Source organism: Gorilla gorilla, chromosome 3 (assembly GCF_029281585.2).
Source record: "Gorilla gorilla gorilla isolate KB3781 chromosome 3, NHGRI_mGorGor1-v2.1_pri, whole genome shotgun sequence".
Classification (NCBI taxonomy): Eukaryota; Metazoa; Chordata; class Mammalia; order Primates; family Hominidae; genus Gorilla; species Gorilla gorilla.
In genome coordinates this window covers 205,672,852-205,699,471 of record NC_073227.2, presented here as the reverse complement: position 1 = coordinate 205,699,471, position 26,620 = coordinate 205,672,852, and the positions used below count along the sequence as shown (strand labels likewise).

Here is a 26,620-nt window from a genome sequence, read left to right as displayed (position 1 = left end):
CCATTATTGTCTTAAGGGTCTACCACTGTATGTGCCATCCATCGTTGACTGAGACATTGTTATGTGGTGATGATTTTAACACATTTCCTTTATCCATTCATCTATCAGTGGACACTTGAGTTGTTCCCACCTTTTGGCTATTGTGAATAATGCTGCTGCAAACATTGGTGTACAACTGATATTCAAGTCCATGCTTTCAATTCTTTTGTGTATGTACCTAGAAGAGGAATTGCTGGATCATGTGGTAATTCTGTGTTTAATTAATTTAATTAATTTATTTTTTTGGAACTGCCAATACTGTTTTCCACAGTGACTATATCATTTTACATTTCCACCAGCAACACAAGGGTTCCTATTTCTGTACTTTCTCACCAACACTTGTTGTTTTCTGTTTTTTTTAAATAATAGCCATCTTACTGGGTGAGTGAGCCAAGCCAGGAGAATCAGAGCCTGGCTGCCAGATCTCTTCTCCCCAGTGACAGAGACCTGAGGCAGTTTCTTTGAGTCAGCTTTATAGTTTCTGAAGAACTAACACCTGATTTATGGCTACTTTTTGGCTAGTCCAGATGTGTTACACAGTTGCTCCTCCTTTTGCTAACAGGCAAAGAGGGAAGGAATAAAGTCTGCTGGGTCTATCAGGTAGTAGGAAAAGACTGGGACTATCCATAAGCATTTCTACCTTACTTGGTATCACCTGTGAGGTTGGTCAGTATCAGGGAATTAAGATGACCCCGTACCAGAGGGCTTAGGGAAAAATATCTTTGTTCTTTTTCTTTTGCTGATACATGTTTCCAGTATTTTTTTCAGGCTGAACATTGCCATCTTAGTTATTTAAAATGGTGCTCTCATATGTTCATTGCAGCATTATCCATGATAGTAAAGACGGAATCAACCTAAGTGCCCATCAACTGTGGGTTGGATAAAGAAAATATGGTACATATAGACCATGGAATACTACACAGCTATAAAAAAGAACAAAATCATGTCCTTTGCAGCAATATGGATGCAGCTGGAGGTCATTATCCCAAGTGAATTATTGCAGGAACAGAAAGCCAAATACCGCGTGTTCTTGCTTATAAGTGGGAGCTAAACATTGGGTACACATGGACATAAAGATGGCAACAATAGACACTGGGGACTCCTAGAGGGAAGAGAGACAGAGGGATTCAAGGACTGAAAAACAACCTGTTGGCTACTATGCTCGCTACCTGAGTGATGGGGTCAGTTGTACCCCAAACTTCAGTGTCGTGCAGTATGCTCATATAACAAACCCCTTAATCTAAAAAATGGAGATTATTAAAAATAAGAGATTAAAGATTTTTAAAATAAAAAAAGGTATATGCCAAATTGTATGTGTATGTTTGTTTGTATGCTAAGCAAATGAAACACCTTTCAAAATCCATCATGGTACTTAGACTTTTTTTTAATTCCTCTACAGACAAAGAATAGAATCTAAAGTTTGTAAGGCAGCCATCGCCACATTTTATGTTAATGTTAAAGAACAATTCATCAAAATGGTAAGTTCACTGACATAACATTTGTTGGTCTAAGGTTTTTTTCACTAATCCTGTAGCAGCATATTGTTGTCTTAGAAAAGCTTGCATTTGCTGGCAGTATGGTAATAAACTCATTAGAACTATTCATATTCCACATAACTGTTTTTAAACTAAATGTGACACATGTGAAACTAATTAACATTTACTTTTGGAAAATAATGTACATATGTATTTTTTGTTTTGTGTAGCTTGAAGAAAGCCAGATGTTGACAAATCTGAAAAGGAAGAATGCTAAGGTAAATTATTTATGTGATTAGAGTCGTAGAGTCAAACACAATACTAATGTAGAGTTATGCGAAGACTTGACTCTGGGTTTACAGCCTTTAGAGTGTGAGTAGATTTCATAATCTTGTCAGGCTTTTATTTGGTTGATCTTGTGGTTGATACGGTTGGTATTATTAATGCAAGGTAAGGAATGGGGATCCTAGTCACTTTTGTTTCCTAAGGCTGCACGAGTGTCAAAATAATTGTTTTTATAATTAAAGACAGAAATTTAAGCCTTTTATTAATGTCACAAAGTTAGCTTTAAAAAAACTACCCAGTCCAAAATGACCACTTACATGGATAAATATTAATATATATTTATTGCTTTTGTGGATGTCGAAAAGCACAACCTTTTAGAATAAAGAACTGTCCCAGGTAGGACAGCCTGGGAATAATACTGGGTTAAGGGTCAGGAGACCTCATGTCTAGTCCTGGCTCTGCTGCTTCATTGCTATACCACCTATAAGCTGTATACCACTGGGTCTGCAGTGGGTGACAAGCCAGCCAGCATGAGAGTCTCCTTTGCTTACTTGGAAATGGTTGGACCAAATGACCTCTGAGCATCAGAGGTGAATCCAGGAGTGGAAGTCCACCTCTACATTTAAAGTAGAAGTGGACTTGAAATACATACGTTTTCCTTCCAGTGATTGCAAGCTCTGGGATGTTTTTGTTTTTCAGTTTTAATCTCTTATTGGTCATTTCTGCATTGCTTATTACAGAGTGGGAACATTATGAATGTCTAACAATGGAGAATTAGGTAGTCACTAAAAGTGACTGAATGGCCGAGATAATAAAATATGAAATATTTCTTTTAAAATACAGAGTGGATCACAGCACTCCCCTGCTTTGATAGTTTCCTAGTGTGCCTAGATAAAATCTCACTTTACAGGTCACAGGGTCCAGTAAAGACCTGGCCCCTGCTTTCCTTCCTCTGGTCATTCTGAAGTAGATACCCCTGCTTTTCTTTTCCAGAGTTCTCTCTTCTTTTCCTACATATCACAAGTTGTAAATACATACTGTTTCTATGTAATGTTTGTCTTCCCCATTAGACCAAAGTCTGTGATGGTAAGAATTGGGTCTGTCTTGTTTTCCACTGCACTTCATTACCTGGCAGCGTATGTGGCAGTGCTCAAACAGTTACAAATTAATTTTAACACAAATGATTGTGTTACTTAGATGATTTCAGATATCGAAAAGAAAAGGCAGCGTATGATTGAAGTCCAGGATGAACTGCTTCGGTAAGATACTGTCAAATCCTGTTTGAGCACTTACCTAAAAGGATGTAATGATGGTGTGTCATTTAGGGGAGTGACACTTGCTGCTGTGATGTATTAAAGCCCCAGGTTATCTTCAAGCTCCAATACTCAGTGAAGGCAGGGTATGCTGCTTAGTTGCCCCACCTTTTGGCAAAGGAGAATTCCACACTGATCTATCTCCACAGATTTCTCAGCTCTGGCCTTAAGAGATATAATGCCTGGATTCTAGAATTCAGCTGCCTGGGTTGAATTCTAGAATCTACGCATTAAACTGCTTGAACTGCTTGGGTTGAACCCAAGCTCTGCCACTTACTGGCTGCGCAACCTTGACCAAGTTATTTAATGTCCCAGTGTCTCAGTTCCCTCTTTTGTATATAGGCATAATAATAATCATACCTATACTTCACAGAGTGTTGTGGAAATTAAACGAGTACATATATAGAAAGTGCTTCACAGGGACAGACGCACACAGTAAGTGCTGTGTAAGTGTTGACAATTGTTTATGTTGTTATTGTCGAAGGGTATGCCTTGGAGTGACATGCATGTGAATCCACTCCCAAGTGTGGGCCAGGTGAACTTACCAGGCCCTGCAGGCCAGGGCTGCCCCCAGTTTCTGGTTAGAAAGACTGGAGTGCACATCAGCTATCAGCCCCCAAGTGTGTTTTGAGGCCAGGGCTGTTGTGAGAGCTAGAGGCTTGGTAGTAAAACAGTGCTAGATGTGCTGTCTGCTCCTGAGCTTAAATATAGCTTGAGAAAGACAGTGATATTATCAGAAAAGAATGTGTATAATAAAAAGTTGAAACTTTTTTTAAAAACTCAGTCAAAACTAAGTTTTAAAAAAGAGGCTGCTAGGCCGGGCACGGTGGCTCACGCCTGTAATCCCAGCACTTTGGGAGGCCGAGGTGGGCAGATCACTTGAGGTCAGGAGTTCAAGACCAGCTTGGCCAACATAGTGAAACCCCATCTCAAAAATACAAAAATTAGCCGGGTGTGGTGGCGCATACCTGTAATCCAAGCTACTTGGGAGGTTGAGGCACGAGAATCGCTTGAACCTGGGAGGCGGAGGTTGCAGGGAGCCGAAATTGTGCCAGTGCACTCCAGCCTGGGTGACAGAGTGAAACTGTGTCTCAAAAAAAAAAAGAGAGACTGCCACAGGAGTTTAAGTGGGAGAAAGCAGTTGTCTAATCTGTTGGTTTCTAAATTGAGTCTCTGGACAGGTGCTGGCCTATGGTAAGGTTTTCACTGACCCAGGCCAAAATAAGAAAACTAAAGGTAAATATAATAAGGAAAGCTAACATTTACAAGCTTCCTGTGTGGCAGGGCACTTTCCTAAACGCTTTCTATGCTAACTCATCATCATCACAGTCCTATGACATGAGTGGTTATAGCTACAGTCAGGCCGTGCCTGGTTACACTTGTCTTCAGTGCGAGACTACTGAAACAAGTTTATTTATTTTATTTATTTATTTATTTATTTATTTTTGAGACGGAGTCTGGCTCTGTCGCCCAGGCTGGAGTGCGGTGGCGCTATCTTGGCTCACTGCAAGCTCCACCTCCCGGGTTCGCGCTATTCTCCTGCCTCAGCCTCCCGAATAGCTGGGACTACAGGCGCCTGCCACTGCGCCCGGCTGATTTTTTTTTGGATTTTTAGTAGAGACAGGGTTTCACCATGTTAGTCAGGATGCTCTGGATCTCCTGACCTCGTGATTCGCCCGCCTCGGCCTCCCAAAGTGCTGGGATTACAGGTGTGAGCCACCGCACCCGGCCTGAGATGTTTTAAAAACTGACTTTTGTTTCTTTTCTAGATATTAATTTAGAAATTGAGAAGTGTATTTTGAAAAGGCATAATAAGAAAAACTATGGTATATCATTATTTTAACTTGCCATATGAAAACCTAAGGCACAGGGAGGTAACTTGCCCACAGGTGCAGCCCTAGGAAGTCAGGGAGCCAGGATTCACTGTCAGCTGACTGACTCCAAATCCAGCACTCCTGACCACGGCTGCCAGTTCAGTAGTGAGTTTTCCCCAGCGCTGCATTTGTTCAGTGTAAAGAATCGTTAAAGAAGACTTTTCCTGGCTCATGCCTGTAATCCCAGCACTTTGGGAGGCTGGGGCGGGTGGATCACTGAGGTCAGGAGTTCGAGACCAGCCTGGCCAACATGGTGAAACCCCGTCTCTACTAAAAATACAAAACTTAGCTGGGCGTGGTGGTGGGCGCCTGTAATCCCAGCTACTCGAGAGGCTGAGGCAGGAGAATCACTTGAACCTGGGAGGCGGAGGTTGCAGTGAGCTGAGATCATGCCACTGCACTCCCAGCCTGGGTGACAGAGCAAGACTCTGTCTCAAAAAAACAAACGAAAAAGACGTTTTTATGAAATTATATTAGAGAATCGTGTTTTATATCTTTATTTGGCAAAATACAAAATTTGCCGTCTTTGCCTCTCATTTTTTTATTGGTCCATAAAACCCAAGTTATCCCTTTTTATTTTATAGATGAAGAAACTCAGCCACTGAGAGATGAAACAGTTTGCCCCAAGTCACACATTTTCATCCAGGCACTGACAGTCTTCCACTGGTTTTATTAGACTTTGGAAAGTGGACAAGATTTGATAAGAGGAAGGAGCACTGGGAAGGCTTTTTCTCCATGGTTTCTGTGTTAGACTGTAGTGCCTGGCTCCGCTGGCGTGAGCCTCTGAATGTCAACCAGGCATACATTTGATCCAGTAGTTCCCAAGACTTGAACGGCTTGATGAATTTCAGCATTTATAAGGAATATTCTTCTGTGGATGTCACTGCTAATTACTCATTGTGCATTGTATTTCAGAGATTTTTTTTCCTACATTTTAAACTAAAACCCAGAATCTTTTACACATTCGTAGTTTCAGAGCCAAAGCAAGTCATCTAGTTGGCCAGCCCCGGTTCTTCACACTCGCTCAGCGTACTTACAACCTCAGTTTCACCATGGTAGGCTGGTACATTTTATTATTTGTCACTTATTTTTGTTTTAGGTTAGAGCCACAGCTGAAACAACTACAAACAAAATATGATGAACTTAAAGAGAGAAAGTCTTCCCTTAGGAATGCAGCATATTTCTTATCTAATTTAAAACAGCTTTATCAAGATTATTCAGATGTTCAAGCTCAAGAACCAAACATAAAGGAAACGGTAACTCCAATTTTACTTTTTACCATGCTTCAGATGATGATTGCGGGAGGGCATTTTCATGCTAGAGTATCAGAAGCTTTGGGGAAAGACAAATGCAGATACAGAATTACAGAGTCCACCTAAAATAGTATCACTATAAGCCAGTGAAACTTCATTATATCAGCACTTTTCTTAGCTACTTAATGAAGGCTGGAGGAGTAATGTCTAGAATTGCTGATTGTGTAAGGTATTTTCACTCGGACAACTGAATTTCATCAAGGGAAGTTTTTATTCTGTGTATAAATCTCAATTGAAAAATCACACTCTGCTGTATTACAGTTTTCATTCATATAAGACCACTCAGCCATGTTCGAAAGACCAGCCTCTTCTGTTTTGTCTAGCCCATGTTCACAGCATCTTTTGCCTATGAAAAACAAGCTATTTTCCCATATAAGTGGTAGGTAGGATTTTAGAAGTTAAGAAACAGGCCGGGTGTGATAGCTCTCACCTGTAATCATAGCACTTCGGGAGGCTGAGGCAAGTAGATCCCTTGAGCCCAGGAGTTCAAGACCAGCCTTGGGCGATATGGTGAAACCCCATCTCTACTAAAAATACAAAAACTAGCCAGGTGTGGTGGTGTATGCCTGTAGTCCCAGCTACTCAGGAGGCTGAGGTGGCAAGATCGCTTGAGCCCTGGAGGTCCAGGCTGCACTGAGCTGTGATCGCACTACTGCACTCCAGCCTGGGTGACAGAGCAAGACTTTGCCTCAAAAAAAAAAAAAGTTAAGGAACATTAAAAAGGAATATAATGGGAAAACAAATTTATTGTTTTAATACATTTTGTAGTTGCTTCTGGATTTTTACTGCAGACTTTGCTACTGTTACGCCATCTGCCTCAGATTAATAGAAATGTTTAAGTTCTAGGAAAGAAATTTGTATTTGTATGCCCTAATATAATTTTATATAATATATATATAATTATATGTAATGTATACATATTTTATGATCAGATTTGTATTCACTTCTAAATTCAATGTTAAGGTTTTGACACTGATCTAAGTTAATTTTCCTGAGCCTAAGGTTTGTTTATATATTAGAGATCCGGAAATAAAATGCTTTTAAAGGTATTTTTTTAATTACCTAAGTAGTCCAAAGCTTATGATTTGGAGTTTGGTTACTAAATTTGGGGAAGTTATCTGTAGCATTGATTCAGCTTGAACATAATACTTTGGTTAAAAGCGAGGTTTAGTGTCTCTGCCTTGTTTGGAACACACCACTGGATGAGCGTCCTGTTCTTGGAGTGAGCTCAATGCCTTCTTGCACTCCTCTTGTAGTAACTGTCCCTTTTGCCTTATTAAGTGTAGATATTTGGGCATATGTCTTACTCTAAACATTCAGTGACAAATGTGACTTCTTCCCCTTTATTCCTCCCTAGAGCAGGTGCCCATGGGAGCTTGAACACATTAGTTTGTCAAATATTTGTATAAAATTCCATTATCATGTGTGTGGTAGTCACAGCATGACACCTTTTCTGCTGTCATCTTGAAAACATGCTATTAAACAGCAAACTATCAAAGTATGACAAAATTCTGTAAGAGGAATTTAATCATGCACCCTTAGATACAATTTGCAACTGGAAGTTTGACTTTGTTAATTATTTCAAAATCATGAGTTGGATATTGTATTTTATGTTGGGTTTGTATTCTAATTTTAACATGAATCATTAAGAACATTTGGATTGGCAGCCTTTGAGACATTTAATTGATTCTCCCAATAAATAATTTCTTGAGATGATAGATTTGGGTTTTCTTTTTTCCTTAAGAACTTTTATGGATCTGGTGTTCTCATTCCATTAGTTCTTTCAGTTAAAGTAAAACCTGTCTTACAGTTTTCTGTGTTTTAAAATAGACATGATATCAAGCAGATTCTTCACAGCACAAGCAGACCTGCCCAAACCAAGCCTTGACGTGTCCCAGATGTGATTTCCTGTCTTCAATAATAGAGATGATACAGTTCTTTGAATTAGCTGGTCTTCTGGGATAAGAAGATCAGTTCAAGCTTTGCAGATCAGCTCCCTAGCAACTTTGTGATCAATTATGTTCTAAGGGAAATGGATTAAAACCAATTGTCTTAATGGTCCTAGTTAAAAATGAGAGGAGGAGTAGTTAATGGAAAGCTCAATCAAAATTTGCATTGGTCATAAGATTGGGCTATCTAAGGACAAGGTTACGAGTTTTTGATATTGCTAATTATATAATTTTCTTTCAACAGTATGATTCATCCAGCCTTCCAGCTCTGTTATTTAAAGCAAGAACACTTCTGGGAGCCGAAAGCCATCTGCGAAATATCAACCATCAGTTAGAGAAGCTCCTTGACCAGGGATGAGAAGAGCAGTCTACTAAAATGTGCCTATAGGAAGACTAGTCTCATGCTGTTACCTTCTGAAACTGTACCTTTATAAATCAATTGTTTTGCAAAGAAGTTATGGCCTACTTAGAATCTAAAATTTGTTATTCAGATTAAATGGCTGTGAACAATGTTAAATAGCATCAGTTTGTCCAATAGTTTTAAAGGCCATAATCATCTTTTCTGGTTAATATCTTGAGTAGTTTTAAAATGTTGACACCTTAATCGGTCCCAGGTATGAGCTGTAATAAACTTGTAAAATTAAGTTGATGTGAACATAATTTTGATTAATTAATAAGGCGATTTCTCCTGGATTTAAGTACACCAAAGCTAATTTTTAATGAAATTGGTTTACAGAAGTAAAAAACAAAAATTGGAAAGCAAAGTGATAAAACTTAGTTTATATAAACAGGTTGAATGATATATTTATCAAATCTCACAGACATCAGGCAAATTATAGCCTGGTGACAAAAGTGTCCATAGTGAATTAGTTACTCTTGTAATACTTCTATAATTAGTTCATCAGGAATTTCATCCACTTCACTGTTATAACTGAGAAGACTGTTCTCTGCAGCTTCAGCTAATTCAGCATCTTCAGTAGCTTCTAAAAAATAAGCATCATCAATGCCATTATCCCAGACAGCATCAGCAGATGCACCTGTTGACAGCCTGCTAGGTGATGGTTCATGAGGATTCTGGGTTTCATTGCTCCTAGTTTCATCTGCTTCATCTGTTGTAAACTCTTCTTCCTTTATTTCAGTGGTGAAGGGATAGAGAGTGGGATAGGAAAATATTTACTCAGGATATGTGATTTAACCTTATACTCTATGTTGAAGTAAGGTATTAAGTGACAGATACTAAAGTGAATATGCAGGAGGAATGCTGTCTCCGATATCTCACCGTGGGAATGAGTGCACTGATTCAAACGTTGCTGCACTGAAGCTCAGACACACTTGAAACTCCAAATTTGAAATTACCTACAGTTCTGTGCACATACTTTTCAATATTCCCCGATGGAAGAGCAAGGGTGGATTTAATTTTTTAACAAGTGGACAGTCCAGCTGAAGACAAATCAGAAGATAAATCTGCTACCTTGACAATGGACTTAGTACCCATGCTTTAAATTTTAAAGTATTTAGCAAATCGTAAACATGGATTGAAAAAAGATTAAAAACAGTTGCCAAAATATGACTGGATTGTATATTACATGATAGTATTGTATCAATTATTTTACCATAGAATGTCTTCAGTATAGACATTTAGTTGATCCGCCCAATACATTATTTATGTAAAGAATGTCCTTATTCAGTGCAGTGGCACGTGCCTGTAATCCCAGCTACTGGGGAGGCTGAGACGGGAGGACTGCTTGAGGCCAGGAGTTTGAGACCAGCCCAGGCAACATGTTACCCCCTGTCATTAAAAAAGCTACAGAATGTCTTATTCTTTCCGCTACATGCTTAAATATTAGATGAAGGGTTTTGATGTCTGCAGTTTAAGAGAGTCATCAAAAATAAGAATGTATGTATACAGTAGAGGGAGAAAACCAATGTGGCCAAGTGTTAACAAATGGCAGATCTCAATGGAGGACAGACAGCAGAGTTCCTTATTCTTGTACATTTCTGTAGGCTAGACCTTTATAGTAAATTTAAAATCAGGTGACCAATGAAATAAGATATCAGTGCAATAGAAAAGCAGGTATAAATAACACTAACTGGTAATTTAAAATATTTGTTTTAAAAAGCAAGATGAAGCAGGAGAGGCAAAATGTTAACTGAAAACTAAGTGACAGCTACATGGGTGTTCACTATATATCTTACTTTAAAAAGTTATGTCCAAGTAGTGGTAATACTGACCAATGGTACTTTCAACTTGGCATTTTTGAGTTGTTACTAGATAAGCGGAAAAAGTAGCTTAAAAATCCACTGCAACCACGAATATCTAAATCACAATCCAGACCAACAAGGGCAATGCAATCCTCCTCCTCTTGGAGACAGTTTATTTTTAAAAATTTACTTTGTTCTTGGTTATTTCAAAACACATTTTAACCTGGTATTTTGCCAGAGAATCTGGCTATCAGTTATTTTATGTCCAGCTCTTATAGACCAAGAATGGAATTTCCACCATTTCAAACGTATGGAGTTTTTTCGAGAGACGTGTTAAGACTGAGTTTTCTAGAATATAAACCCAGTCACCTGTTCTGCTTGTAGCAGGTAACTTCTTTTATTCTATTAACACTATAGAGGAGAAAGCTGACAGATGTGACAAAAAACACAAACTACAATTTAAAAGTGAAATACGTCAAAAACGGTACCTAATTACTGCAAAAAAGTTACAGAAAAATGGACAGAGGACAGGTACAGGCACTTCATTATAGAAATACTAATAGTGAATCTGAAAAAAGTTCATTACAGAAATGCAAACTAAAACAACTGAGGTACTGCATTTTGCCTACCAGATTGGTAGTGATTCAAGGTAAACAAACAAGCACTGCTGGCAAAGTGTGAGGTAATAGGTGCTCTCATAAATTATCTGTGGAGGTCTAATAAATATCCTATACTTTTTATGGAGAGCAATTTGATAATAGGTACTAAAAACATTTGTGATACTTTAGGAAAAAAAACTGAAATAGTATGTGTGCTATCACTTCAAAAAAAAATGAGCATACATAAATTCTCGAAGGTACGTGCCAAAACGTGTATCGTTTATTTCTGGTCAAATGAGTAAGGAAGATTCTTTCCTCTTTTGCTTCTTGTGTATTTCCTGATTTTATGTATTTTCTTTCTTTTTTTTTTTTTTTTGAGGCAGAGTCGCTCTGTCTCCCAGGCTGGAGTGTAATGGCGTGATATCAGCTCACTGCAACCTCCACCTCCCAGGTTCAAGGGATTCTCCTGCCTCAGCCTCCTGAGTAGCTGGGATTATAGGCATAGGCCACCACACCTGGCTAATTTTTGTATTTTTAGTAGAGATGGGGTTTCTCCATGTTGGCCAGGCTGGTCTCAAACTCATGACCTCAAGTGATCTGCCTTCCTCGGCCTCTCAAAGTGCTGGGATTACAGGCCTGAGCCACTGTGCCTGACCTAATTTTATGTATTTTCAATTCATTCTACAATGCACGTTAATTATTTGGGTAAATAAAAAATCTTTAAGAGAAAAATGTTGGTTTGACAACCTGGTAATACCTACCAAAAATAAAACTGAATATGCCCTTTGACACAATTCTACTTCTAGAAATTCATCCTACAGCTACAGATGTTCAAAGAAATACAAAGATGGGTATTTTGTTACTTTGAAAAGCAAAATATGGGAAACTTCTTAAATGTCTGGGACTGATTAAACTGTACACCTCAAGCAGCAGTAAAAAAAAAAGGTTTGTATTATCAGATATGTGCTGAAATGGGAAAATCACTACAATATGTTCCTATAATACAGTCATAAGTGAAAACAAGGTACCAAATGGGTTTCAAAGCTATTTGGACACTACTCATGGCTCAGGTATACTATTGTACCAAGAACTCCCTGGTAAGGAGAAAGACACTAAAATCTGTACTTACCTCTTTGAAAAGAAACAGGAGACATACTTCAGCAGGTAATGGGAAACCTGAATCAGAAAGATAGCAAAACTATTACATATTACAGCTATCTAATTTTTACTTTGTGGTAAATGTAAAAATTAGTAACTTACAGTCAGATTTGAAGTTTTCTGCTTTACATACAGGGTCATGACATTTTTGATACCAAACTTCATTTTTCAGATCAACGAGAATCCTTTATGTTTAAAAAAAAAAAAAGTAGTATTAATACCAAGACTGGGTAGAAAACAAAATCCAGCTGCATGGTGTTCCAAGAAATATGCCTAAGACTTAAAGATGGAGAAAAATTAAAAAGTAAAAGGATAAGGATAGATATATACCAACCAAAACGGTGGTTGCCAAAAATCACACAAAATGAACTGCAGGGCAAAAAGTAGATACTGATGAAAGTTCCCCCAGGAAGATACAACAATTCTCAACCTGTACTCACCAAATAATACAGCTGCAAAATATGTGAGCAAAAATGGACAGGACCACAATGATAAACAAATCTACCATAAATCAAGGTTTTTAAAAAACATACTCTCAGTAATTTATAGATCAAATAACCACAAAAAAGGTCCAATAAGGATACAGAAAAAATCAATGACAAAAAGCAATTAAGAAGTTTGATCTAATAGGTAAATATGAAGCAGCTCTTTATAAAACCAATTCCATGCTAGCTATAAAGTGAATTTTATCAAATTTAAAATCACTTCATACAGAACACATTATCTGAGCATAAAGCAAATTTTAGAAATAAAATAGAAATCCATAATTTGGAAATTAAGAACAACTTGAAACAACCAATGGTTCAAGGAAAAATAGTGGAAATTAGAAAATGCTTAGACCTGAGTGGACTGGAAGTGTACATATTAAAATATGTGAAATGCAGCTAAAGTCACCTTTAGAGGGTAATTTATAGTCTTAAAATCTTGTGTTATGAAAGAAGAATAGCTAAAGATACATGGATTAAGTAACGTGGAAAACAACGAACTGAATAAAGAGACCAGCCTGGCCAACATAGTGAAACCCCGTCTATACTGAAAATACAAAAATTAGCTGGGCGTGGTGGGGGCGGCACCTGTAATCCCAGCTACTTGGGAGGCTGAGGCAGGAGAATCACTTGAACCTGGGAGGTGGAGGTTGCAGTGAGCCAAGCTGGTGCCACTGCTCTCCAGCCCGGGTGACAGTGTGAGACTCTGTCTCTAAATAAATAAATAAATAAATAAATAAAAGGCAGGAAGTCATAAAGAGACAAAAGTAAAAAGAATCAACGAGGCCTACATTTGAAGAAAATGAAATTAGGGTAAAATTGATTTAAAAATAAGGCAAAGACACAAATGTTATTAGAAATTAAATGCATCATATGTTTTTAAGAAAACAATATTGTGAACAACTTTTGCCAGTAACTGAAAATTTTTGTAAAATAAAGTACTATATAAAAATAAACTAAACAAACTTAAAAAGCAACAGAAAACCTAAACAATCCTATAATCACTAAAATTCTTAAAGATTTGATTAAATAGTTGAAAATGTTCCCACATTTTACAGAAAAGGAAATAAGATGGTTAACACTCCCCATGGCAGTAGGTGAGGTGTGGGATGGGGAGGTGGTAAGGGACCTGCACCCAGGAGCAAAAAAAGGCAGGTGACTTAGTCTAATCTTCCCTTAAACATTCTAGTAACAGGCCTCCCAATTAATGGGCTAATAATGCTGTGGCTCCCAAACTGTACAGGAAAGTGCCCCGGGCACTGCAGGATATTGAAATACTCCTAGAAAACACAGTGATACTTGACATTTCTTGAGCAATCCGAAAACTCCTTGCTTGCAGTTCACGTGGTACTTCAATCCTCTCATTCATGCTCCATCTTTGTAGAGCTGGGCTTTGGGGTGTGGTTGTAATAAAAAGCACCATTAACATCAGGCCAGGCACGGTGGCTCATGCCTGTAATCCCAGCACTTTGGGAGGCCAAGGTGGGTGGATCACAAGGTCAGGAGTTCGAGACCAGCCTGGCCAACATGGTGAAACCACATCTCTAATAAAAATACAAAAAAAATTAGCCAGGCGTGGTGGCGGGCACCTGTAATCCCAGCTACTTGGGGGACTGAGGCAGGAGAATTGCTTGAAGCTAGGAGGCAGAGGTTGCAGTGAGCCGAGATTGCACCACTGCACTTCAGCCTGGGTGACAGAGCAAGACTCCATCTCAAAAAAAAAAAAAAAAAAAAAAAAAAAAAAAAAAAAAAACACCATTAACATCAATGGAGAACAAGGTATGAGTTGGGGAGGGTGGGGTCTAATCTGATTCCAGGGTTTAAGAGTGCATACATAGGCCTGGTGAGGTGGTTCACACCTGTAATCCCAGCATTTTGGGAGGCTGAGGTGGGAGGATAGCTTGAAGGCTGGAGTTCAAGGCCAACCTGGGCAAGAGAGGGAGATCCCATCTACAAAAAATTTAAAAATTAACCAGCCATGGTGGCACACCTGTAGTCTAAACTACGTGAGAGGCTGAAGCAGGAAGATCACTCAAGCCCAGGAGATCAAGGCTGCAGTGAGCTGCTGCACTCTGTCCTCAAGCCTGGGCCATGCCACTGCACTCAAGCCTGGGCCATCACACTGCACTCAAGCCTGGGCCATCACACTGCACTCAAGCCTGGGTGACAGGGCGAGACCCTGTCTCAAAAAAATGAAAAAATGGAGAGTATACATCCCATTAATAAGTAATCGTATTTAAGAATGAAATAAAAGTGGAGTTTTTTTTAGTTTATGGATACTATTATTCAAACTGCTACTAAATTGTTCGGACATGAACACTTACCAAGTTGTTTGAAATTCATTACCAGAGCTCGGGTATTTCTGTCGGCCTCAGAGAAAATGTGAAGAAACAAAGACACCAGTGGAACCACGAACCAAGAAAATCGGGGAACGTCTGGACCAAACGCTAGGAGTTCAGTCCTTACCTACAGAATGCTCTTCGTAGGACGTTTCTGACTTTAGAACTGCATTTGGTAAAAAGTCTAGAATCAATGCATTATGAGGCATGCTTTCCAGAAATGTCACCCAGCTATGCAACTTGAGTGTAAAATGCAGGTGATTCACAACCTCGGTGCTTCCTGCTGTGTGCATGGATTGCTCACGCCTGCCTCGGGTTTCCTCCTGAGTCAGAAAGAGCAGGAAGGGCCAGGGGAGCCGGGCCAGATGCCCCGGGCCTCACTCTGCCCCATTTGTGCCTTTTCATTCCTTGTATTCCTACATTATTAGTAAAGCTTGACACTGGGCAAGATTTCTGATCTGTGTGGATGTAATTTGATTATCCATCCTCAACTTCATTAGTAATCAGGGAAATTCCCAAGAAAACTACAATATTGTTTTACATCTGCCAGGTGAGCAAAACCAATTTTTTAATCCTAACAATACTAAAGTGTTGGTGAGAATATGGAACAGTAGAAAAATCTCAAAACACTGCTGGCAGGACTATAAACTGGCACACCCATTTGGGAAAACAATTTATGATCTAGTAAAATTAATTATGTGCATATTCCATGACACAGCAAGTCCACTTTGAGAAACTCTAGCACATGTATACTAGGTGATATGTACAAGACAGTTCCCACCTTCATGGTTTATAATAGCAACCCAAATGTCCACTGTGGGAAAACAGATAAACTGTGGCATATTTATATTTATAGACATGGCACGCTGCACAATAGTGACACAAATAAGCAACAGCTACATGCTGCAACATGGGTGAAAATCACAGATATGTGACCGCAAGGCAAGGGAAAGGATGCGATTTGAAAACAAGCAAAAGAAAACACTATATTGTTTATGGTCGGGCACTGTGGCTCATGCCTGTAATCCCAGCACTTTGGGAAGCCAAGGCAGGCGGATCACCTGAGGTCGGGAGTTTGAGACCAGCCAGACCAACATGCAGAAACCCCGTCTCTACTAAAAATACAAAAAATTAGCTGAGCATGGTGGTGCATGCCTGTAATCCCAGCTACTCGGGAGGCTGAGGCCGGAGAATTGCTTGAACCCGGGAGACAGAGGTTGCAGTGAGCCGAGATCGTGCGATTGCACCCCAGCCTGGGCGACAAGAGCGAAACTCTGTCTCAAAAAAACAAAAGAAAAGAAAAAGAAAACAGTATATTGTTTAGAGATATGAACGTATATGGGAGAAATCATAAAAGCGAGGAAAAGATGAACACAAAATCGGGATACTGGCTACCATCTCTGAGGGCCAGGGAGAGAAGGAAATTGGGGTTGGGCCCACAGGTGCTTCTGAGGTTTGATCAGCTTCTGGTTGTTAAGGTGGGCGGCAGATACGACAGGTGGTCACTTTAGTCTTTAAAATGTGCGTATACAAGTGTGTTATCGGCTGGGTGCGGTGGCTCACACCTGTAATCCCAGCACTTTGGGAGGCCAAGGCGGGCAGATCACTTGAGGTCAGGAGTTTGAGACCAGCCCAGCCAACACGGTGAAACTTCGTCTCTACTAAAATTACAAAAATTAACCGGGCATGGTAGTACACACTTGTAATCCCAGCTACTTGAGCGGCTAAGGCAGGAGAATCACTTGAATCAAGGAAGCGGAGGTTGCAGTGAGCTGAGATCATGCCACTGCACTCCAGCCTGGGCAATGGAGTGAGATTCCGTCTCAGAAAATAAAAAAAAGTGTGTTATCTATACTTTCGTATGTATGATATATTCCACGGTTAAAAAACAGAATAGATTATGGAGACATAATACAAGGTGTTATGATCACCATGTGATAATGATTTTTTGGTAAGTTAATACGCATAGAAAAAAGAACAGAAGAAACGTCAACTGATAGCTGCAGTTATGCCCCGGCTGTGGCACTGTTATCTCCTTCGTGTTTTCTACGTTATAGCTTTGTGTATTGAGCATATAGTTTTTGCAAGCTTTTTTTAAACTGAATTAATCTAAGTATATCAAGTATGGCACTGAACCATGCTACCCAATGTGTTTCCAGCTTCCCAGCAAGAGCTTCCCGATCATTCCCCATGTCCAGCACACAGGCCGCATATGCTTGAGGATACGGGAGTTGCTTTGACATGAAATAAAAAACAGCAAAATTTCTCACCTCATAACTGATAACTACTGGGTATCTATTTATCTCTAATCACATCCTTTTATATTTTAAAGTTCTATTTCTGGCTTTACTTCATCCTTTACTTTCCCTCCTCTTCCCATGGGCATTTTAAAGAAAATCTCTAAAACAGGGCCTGGCATATACAGCAAGCATTCAATAAATACTAGTTCCCTCAATACCACGCTGTGTCTTGAACGAGTTAACACAGTCCTAGCTCCAGCTCTTAACACTAACTGAGGAGATCCCTTCTTGCCCAAACCTGCGCACTTTCGACGTAGAGTCCATAAGGTGGCAAGGGCCAATGGCAACAGGAAGGACAGGCATGCTTCCCATCCTCACTGCTCCCTGCCCACAGCGTTCTCCCAGCCCTGCTCAACCCCACCTTTGTCCTCTCCACATATACTAAGGGGTTATCTTAGCAAAGAAAGTACACATAAAGCTGACATGCTAGAAGCAACGCAATAATCACAACATTTAAATTAAATATTATGTAATGCTAACCATATACAACAAATAGAAATTTAATACAACAGCCGAGTGCAGTGGCTCACACCTGTAATCCCAGGACTTTGGGAGGCTGAGGTGGGTGGATCACAAGGTCAGGAGTTCGAGACCAGCCTGGCCAACATGGTGAAACCTTGTCTCTACTAAAAATACAAAAATTAGCTGGGTGTAGTGGCAGGCGCCTGTAATCCCAGCTACTTAGGAGGCTGAGGCAGGAGAATTGCTAGAACCCGGGAGGCGGAGGTTGCACTGAGCCGTGATCGCACCACTGCACTCCAGCCTGGGCGACAGAGCAAGATTTCATCTTGGAAAAAAAAAAAGAAATTTAATACAACTAAATTTATTTTTAAAACAAAATAGTTTTCATATTCGCAACTTTATTTAAAAGTTATAAATATTTAAAATATAATATTGGTTAAATACACACAAATCATTAATATTACTTACATTATATTATTACTCTTATGGGCTCTTCCAATGTTTTCACACCACCGATATTTACAAATATCATAAACCAGTAATTCTTCTGGGAAAAAGTAGTTCCAATGCCGAATTCCTAAAATGCAAATAATGTTTCTAAAGCTACTATCACTCTATCATATAACAGTTAACAAAGGATGAGATTAACTTTACCTCCGTTAATGCCATCTTTATTCACCAAAGAAAGAACAAAATGATCAACTTCAGGATAGGGAGAACACTGAAAACCTTCAATGGTATCTACTGCAATAGAGAGAATGGTTTATAAATTACAATAGCTGAAAATTGAGAAGTTAAATTTTGATTAAACGTTGTTGAGCACAATTACAGGTTTTGCAATCTCTCAGCCTTCCCTCACTCTTTGCAATTTCAGTCAATTCATGTTTGTGACACTACAAGGAAGCAGGTAAAATTCAAACCTCTCAATTAGGTCAAATGTTAACTAATTTCATAAAAAGCGTTTGAAATAATTTCAACTGCTGTCTTCATTTTGGCAAAGAGAAAGGCAGTCCCTCACGTCCAGAACAGGCCTAGCTCCATCAGCCAGGTCTTGGTGTTGCCATGCACTAGCCTGGCACGCCTACCTCAGCCCGGGCATTCTCCTGTGAACACAGGCAATCTCACAGAACTTCAACAACAGATAAGGCCCCTGTGGTCATGAGGACTCAAGGCACAAAGATAACCACTCTGTAATCATGTCCCAACACAGGCAAAACAGGAACATCTTCCAAACCACAAACATGACCAACACCCCCGATCCCAGCTAACAGAAGCAACTGCTGGTTTTTTTGTTTGTTTTTTTAACAAATTACAGTGTTAATTTCTATTCTGATTTCCTTTCAGTTAAGCTTTACTAAGAAAACCAGTCCTAGAATTGTCCCTGACAACACCCAACTCAGAACAAACCCCAAACTTCCTGGTATACTCCCCCAAGCCACCCATTCCAAGCCCAAATCCAATCCTCCCGGTCCTTTCCAACCCCCTCTTCCCAAGATGCCCCACTTTACTGAAGTTTCCCATGGTGTGTGCTCACCATTGCTTTCCTGGCAATACACTCAGCTGACCTGCTACAGGTGTGTGCCCTGAGACCTTTAGCTGGAAGGTACTGACAATCCAATTATATCTTCTATCTAAAAAGCTACTGTAGTAATTTAGAATGACCTATTTTAAATATCATTTAATTTTTTTTTTTTCTTGAGACAGAGTCTTGCTCTGTCGCCCAGGCTGGAGTGCAGTGGCGTGATCTCGGCTCACTGCAAGCTCGGCCTTCTGGGTTCAAGCGATTCTCCCGCCTCAGCCTCCTGAGTAGCTGGGATTACAGGGATGCAACACCACACCTTGCTAATTTTTGTATTTTTAGTAGAGACGGGGTTTCACTGCGTTGGTCAGGCTGGTCTTGAACTCCTGACCTCATGATCCGCCTGCCTTGGCCTCCCAAAGTGCTGGGATTACAGGCGTGAGCCACCGTACCCAGCCAGTATCATTTAATTTTTAAGGACAAGAATCTAGTTTGCTTTAAATGAAGTTTATGTTTCACTTACTAAAATAATATATATAATTGGAGAAATATTGAAAAATATATTAATGTGGAAATGTGAGAAGCAGACTCTAAATCAATGTCTATGAATACATATAAGACAGAAGAAAATAAACATAAGAAAATTTATCCATATTTTAAAGCTTGTAATCATACCATACACATAATTTTAGAGACTAGTTTTTCTTTTAACATCACAAATGGGTGTTTTCCACATTATACAGGCTTCACAAATTTAAATTTAACAGCTAGAGGATTTCATAGTATATAACCAATTCAATTTTGTTGTACATTTAGATTGCTGTCAGTTTTTTGCTACTATAAATAACAATATACGAAAATATGTGTATAAAAATGTTTACTGGAGGGTTTATGTAAGAAATCTTTGAAAAAAACACTCTATGTTCTTCAGTAGAGGAATGGGTAAGTTATGACAGAGCTATACCATGAAAAACTATACAACCATTAAAAGACTTAGGAAGATCTCTCTCTATATATAGGAAATATAGGAAACGCTCTTCTAGGTTAAATAGCAAATGATTGCAGTGGTTACCCGCCTTTGATCATGGACAGAAGAGTGAAAAAGAACTTTACGTTTTCATTTTGTTAACCTACATTATTTTTGTAGTTTTTTGAAAAACACCATAAAATGAAAATTAGTGAATAATACTTTTTTTTTTTTTTTTGAGATGGAGTCTCACTCTTGTTGCCCATGCTGGAGTGCAATGGCACAATCTCAGCTCACTGCAACCTCCGCCTCCCAGGTTCAAGTGATTCTCCTCCTCAGTCTCCTGAGTAGCTGGGATTACAGGCACCCGCAACCATGCCCTGCTAATTTTTATATTTTTAGTGGTTTCACCATGTTGGCCAGGCTGTTCTCAAACTCCTGAACTCAGGTTATCTGCCCGACTCGGCCTCCCAAAGTGCTGGGATTAGAGGTATGAGCCACCACGCCCAGTGAATAATACTTCTTAATAAACAGCTTTCTCGTACTTTTCCTATTTGAGATAGAAAACCTGAAGTAGATTACTGATTGATTAATTGATTAATTGATTGGTTGAGACAGGGTCTGATTCTGCTGTCCAGGCTGGAGTGCAATGGCACCAACAAGACTCACTGTAGCTTCAACCTCCTGGCCTCAAGAGATCCTCCTGCCTTAGCCTCCTGAGTGGCTGGGACTACAGGCATGCACCACAATTCCTGGCTAATTTTTGGATTTTTTGTAGAGATAGGGTTTTGCTAAGTTGCTCAGGATTGTCTCTAACTCCTGGGCTCAAGTGATCCTCCCGCCTCAGCCTCCCAAAGTGCTGGAATTACAGGTGTGAGCCCCTGTGCTTGGCTAGAGGTAGTTTTTGAAAGGTCAGTGATTATGAACACTTAACACTGAAGATTTTAAAAGCAACACAGATTCTGTACCCTTACATTTTGATAGGAAATTATTTTTTAAAAATTACCTGAAGTAGCTGGGTGCAGTGGCTTGCACCTGTAACCCCAGCATTTTGGGAGGCTGAGGCAGACAGATCATTTGAGCCCAGGAGTTCGAGACCAGCCTGGGCAACATGGTGAAATCTCATCTCTACTAAAAACGCAAAAATTATCTGGGCGTGATGGTGCACACCTGTAAACCCAACTACTCCGGAGGCTGAGGCAGGAGATGGCTTGAGCCTGGGAGGAGGAGGCTGCAGTGAGCCGAGATCGCACCACTGCACTCCAGCCTGGGTGACAATGAGAGATGCTGCCTCAAAAAGAAAAACAAACATCAAAAAATTTACCTGAAGTGCCGATACTGTTAAAATATCCAACTCCTTTTTGTTTATTCTGAGATGGCTCACATGTAAGAATTCGTAAAGTATCTGAGAACCTGAAGAAGAAATAGGTAAAAGAAACAAAGCACCATTACACTGGAACTAACAAGGCCCTGGCTACAGAAAGGACACTGAATTCCTAATAGTTCCTCATTAAAATCCTTTGTTCAGCAGATAATTGTTCTAGGACATTTATGCCACATTTGCCCACAAAACCACAAACCCTACACATATAAAAAAATATGATTTGTCAATTAAAGAAAATAATTTTTTTAAAAGAGTAGGTTGGTGATTACTTATAATACTATCCTTAATTACAGAATGGATCAGGGGACTCTAGGACTGCTGAAGCCCTGTGTCCATGGTTTCATATCTGCGGATTCAACCAACCGCAGATCAAAAGTATGTTTTTTAAAAAAACAATAAAAATAGGCCAGATGCAGTGGCTCACGCCTATAATCCCAGGACTTTGGGAGGCTGAGATGGGCCGATCACTTGAGGTCAGGAGTTTGAGACCAGCCTGGCCAACATAGTGAAACCCCCGTCTACTAAAAGTACAAAAATTAGCTGGGCATGGTGGCAAGCGCCTGTAATTCCAGCTACATGGGAGGCTAAGGCAGAAGAACTGCTTGAACCCAGAAGGCAGAGGTTGCAGTGAGCTGAGATTGCACCACTGCACTCCAGCCTGGGAGACAGAGTGAGATTCCATCTCAAAAAAATAAGTAAATAAGTGAAAATAAAAATAAAAAAACAATAAAAATAATACAAATTAAAAACAATATAGTATAACAACTATATAGCATGTGCACTATATTAGGTATAGGTAATCTAGAAGGATTTACAGTATTATATAGGGAGGATGCGTGTGGGTTATGTGAAAATAGTACATCCTTTTATATCTGCAGATTTTTGTATCCACAGGGATCTTGGAATAATAATCACCCACAGACACCAGGAGACGACTATATAACTCTATTCACCAAACATAAAGAGCCTTTGAATTTTTTGTTACAACAGTTTTAGAGGTGTGACTTACAGGAAGAAATGAAGAAAGAAGGAGGGGTGAGAGCAAAGGGGAAAAACAGATTAAAATTAACGGAAAGAAAAGGTACATTCATAACCATAAAGGATTTAGCCTTTATTTCAAGAAGTAAAATACCTGGTATTTACTTGGAATACACAAAAGACAAGGTAACTGTATTCCGTAGAAGAACCCTCCACCTCTGTAAGATTCATATTTAAACTGCGAAAGAAACGAGATTGGGTAATCGGGAGATTACCTGCACTTCGGGCTGTAGTTGCTTTTCCCGTATGAGCTAGAACTAACAATGTTGCTTTTCGCACTTCTCCATACGTGGCAGTAAGAATGTGACCTTATTCTGGTGCCAACAGGGGGTGGCAGGAATTACACAATTTTTACACTCCTGCTATGGCACTTTGCACTTCAGAATCTCGGATACTACTACTGCTACCAACAACATTCACTGAGCAGATGTCATGGGCTGGGCACAGCTGTAAATGTTTTATGTGCAGTTTTAACTTTTTAAATCCTCTCGACAACTCCGTAAGATAGGTGTTAGTATCACTTCCACTTAAAAGTAGGAAACTCAGACCTCACTTCTCAGACATGTTATTAAAGAACTCAAAGAGTACAAATATATATATATATATACATGAAGAAAAACAATCCATCTTCCACCCTCCTGGGTAACGGCTGTTAACTGTATAACCTGATACCTACAGCAATATATTTTAGACAATTACTAAAATTAATTTCTAGAGAATCTTTCCTTAAAATTATATTTAAGTGGCCGGGCACGGTGGCTCACCCTGTAATCCCAGCACTTTGGGAGGCCAAGGTGGGCAGATCACATGAGGTCAGGAGTTCGAGACCAGCCTCCTCAACATGGGGAAACCCTGTCTCTACTAAAAATACAAAAATTATCTGGGCGTGGTGGCACACACCTGTAGTCCCAGCTACTTGGGAGGCTGAGGCAGGAGAATCGCTTGAACCTGTGAGGCAGAGGTTGCAGTAAGCTGAGATTGCACCACTGCACTCCAGCCTGGGCCACAGAGCAAGACTGTCTCAAAAGAAAAAATTATATTTAGAAAGGCAAAAGGAAAAGAATTATGGCAAGTTGATGGTAATTTAGTCTGAACCTTAACCATGTTTTGGGCTGAAAAAGTTGCCAGCCTAGAAAAACGGGGAATGAAGGCAAATACAGTAAGTCCTCACTTAAGGCCATGGATAGATTCTTGGAAACTGCAACTCTAAGAGAAATGACATCTAGCAGGTCTTTGAATAATGTTGTTTTGTTCAACATCATTTCCTTATCACGGCAGTCCCCAACCTTTCTGGCACCAGGAACCGGTTTCCTGGAAGACAATCTTTCCATGGGTGGGACAGGGGCAAGGTGGGCTGATTTCAGGCTGAAACTGTTCCACCTCAGATCATCAGGCATTAGATTCTCATAAGGAGTGTGCAACCTAGATCCCTCCCATGTGCCGTTCACAGCAGGGTTTGCACTTCTATAAGAATCTAATGCCACTGCAGATCTGGCAGGAGGCAGAGCTGAGGTGGGAAGGTGGTATTGCTCGCTCGCTCGCCTACTGCTCACCTCCTGCTGTGGGGTCCAGTTCCCACCACAGACCACTGGTCTGTGACTCAGGGACCACTGCCTTCTAACATGGATGAGAAAAACAACTGGATTCATCATACATTACTTTGTTTAAAGTTCAGTTTCCAATAACTTATCAACATCAAATGAAGACTTACTATAGTATTTCTGTTGAAAGATGACTTTCACAGATTTTATTTTTATTTATTTATTTATTTATTTTAGTTTTTAGCAATGGGGTCTCACCCTGTCACCCAGGCTGGAGTGCAGTGGTGCATTCATAGCTCACTGCAGCTTTGAACTCCTGGGCTCAAGTGATCCTCCTACCTCAGCCTCCTGGGTAGCTGGGACTACAGGCACGTGCTACTGTGCCTAGCCAACATTAACACTTTTAAAAAATGATCAAAACATGGGAACCTAAAGGCTCAACAATAGAACTCACAATAAATTCCAGAGTGTCAATATAATGGAAATTTACATAGGCATTAGAAGTTTTATTTACAATTAATTGTTGGCAAATTCTTAACAAATATTCATAAAATCAAGTAGAGAAAACAAATGACAATCATTTAAATAATAATCTCAGAATATTTTTTGATTAAAGGAGCTATACAAATTATATGTGCATACATGAAAAGAAAATGAGACATTTTAATAGTAAAATATTTCCAAATGCAATACCAGTAGTATTGTTTTCTTCTTTACAGAAGTGATAATCATTTTAGAAAAATTGGAAAATATACTAAATATAATCCTAAAAAGATATATAGAGAAAATTAAGTGTCCAAATATACGTTTTACTATTATCTTTTAGTTAATGGAGAAAAGAGAAAAGTTAACTTAGAACTGTAAGAACTGGCTGGGCGCGGTGGCTCACGCCTGTAATCCCAGCACTTTGGGAGGCTGAGGTCGGGGGATCACCTGAGGTCAGGAGTTCGAGACAAGCCTGGCTAACGTGGTGAAACCCCATCTCTACTAAAAATACAAAAATTAGACGGGTGTGGTGGCAGGCGCCTGTAGTCCCAGCTACTTGGGAGACTGAGGCAGGAGAATGGCATGAACCTGGGAGGCAGAGCTTGCACTGAGCCGAGATAGCGCCACTGCACTCCAGTCTGGGTGACAGAGGGAGACTCTATCAAAAAAAAAAAAAAAAAAAAAAAAAAAAAGAGCTGTAAGAACTGACATTTTCTTAAGGTAGAATGAATTTAGATGATTTACATTTTAGTAATATACAATGCCATTCACTGTTTAATAAATATTCATGAATACAAAATGGTTTGATGTTGCTACTACATACCTGACATTGCTGACCAAAGAAGAGAGAAAATATTGATATTCGTCAGAAACATCTTTTGACTGTATAGGAAAAAATTTGTTATCTTCAGTAACCTCCAAAGCCACACGCTTTCCTATTTTTGATGATTTATATAGCCGAAAGTTTCTATTTCTTGTATAAACTCCTACGTCAAAAATTGATAAAACAATATGAAAGCATGTTTTCTGTTATTAGTTTCATAGTCAGCAAATATTAAATTTTTATATAGCATTAATAAAAAATAATTATTTTCTAAATACAGCTGTAAACAAAATAAAATTAAAACACTATATAAATTAAAACAAATTGCAGTCAGCATGGAGGAATGCCACATTCTGAAACAGCAAACTCAATTATTCTGCAGCAATTCTGCAACTGAAACAAATAGAAAAGCTGGACGCAGGTACTAGAAAGTTTGAGACAACCAGAGAGCTTCCAAGACAGTGAAGCTGTGCAGTGCTAAATTCCAGAGAAAAGGGAAGGAGCAAAACCAACAAATATCTAGAATAAATATAACAAATATGGATAAGATTTCTATTCAGTACATTATACAACATTATAGAGAAACATTAGAGAATACGTAAGTAAACAGATGGGCCTACCATGTGCATAGATTGGAAGACTCAATATTATAAAAATGTCAATTCTCCCCAAGTTGCTCTATAGATTCAAGGCAATCCAAATAAAAATTCTAGCAGGATTTGTTTGTGTAAACCAGCAAACTGACTCTAAAATTTAAATGGAAGTGCAAAAGGTCAATAACCACCAAGAAATTTCAAAGAACAAATTTGGAGGAATTGTTTTTCCTAGATATAAAGACTTATAACAAAACTATATTAGACAGTGTGGTGCCTATCTAATATATAAAACTATATTAGACAGGAATAGATCAATAGAACAATGAAGCAGAACAGGGTCTAGAAACAGATCAAAATATATATAGCCACTGATTCATGGCAAAGGTAGCACTGCTGAGCAGTAGGTTAAGGACAGTCATTTCAACAAACAGTGCTGAGCCAACCGGAAATCCACATACGAAAAAGTGAATCTT

At 39.3% G+C, this 26,620-nt stretch overlaps 2 protein-coding genes across 10 annotated transcripts in view; one reads left to right on the top strand and one right to left on the bottom strand.

Moving 5' to 3' along the window:
- Positions 1-8,892, top strand: part of CENPU (centromere protein U) — a 39,143-nt gene extending 30,251 nt beyond the window's left edge. For 2 of the 4 annotated variants that reach the window (XM_004040688.5, XM_019025673.4), the window contains exons 9-13: positions 1,439-1,517; positions 1,745-1,792; positions 2,997-3,058; positions 6,086-6,242; positions 8,493-8,892. In XM_004040688.5, the coding sequence (XP_004040736.3) occupies positions 1,439-1,517; positions 1,745-1,792; positions 2,997-3,058; positions 6,086-6,242; positions 8,493-8,606 (460 nt within the window). In that variant the 3' untranslated portion in view covers positions 8,607-8,892. The remainder of the gene's footprint in view (positions 1-1,438; positions 1,518-1,744; positions 1,793-2,996; positions 3,059-6,085; positions 6,243-8,492) is intronic. The other 2 variants (XR_002005687.4, XR_008679142.2) reach the window with 1 other exon arrangement.
- A 49-nt stretch (positions 8,893-8,941) lies between these two features.
- Positions 8,942-26,620, bottom strand: part of PRIMPOL (primase and DNA directed polymerase) — a 45,759-nt gene continuing 28,080 nt past the window's right edge. For all 6 annotated transcript variants that reach the window (XM_004040690.4, XM_019025667.3, XM_063705673.1 and 3 more), the window contains 7 exons: positions 25,552-25,714; positions 21,604-21,692; positions 18,448-18,537; positions 18,262-18,370; positions 12,310-12,392; positions 12,179-12,225; positions 8,942-9,376 (listed from right to left, as the gene is read on the bottom strand). In XM_004040690.4, the coding sequence (XP_004040738.4) occupies positions 9,119-9,376; positions 12,179-12,225; positions 12,310-12,392; positions 18,262-18,370; positions 18,448-18,537; positions 21,604-21,692; positions 25,552-25,714 (839 nt within the window). In that variant the 3' untranslated portion in view covers positions 8,942-9,118. The remainder of the gene's footprint in view (positions 9,377-12,178; positions 12,226-12,309; positions 12,393-18,261; positions 18,371-18,447; positions 18,538-21,603; positions 21,693-25,551; positions 25,715-26,620) is intronic.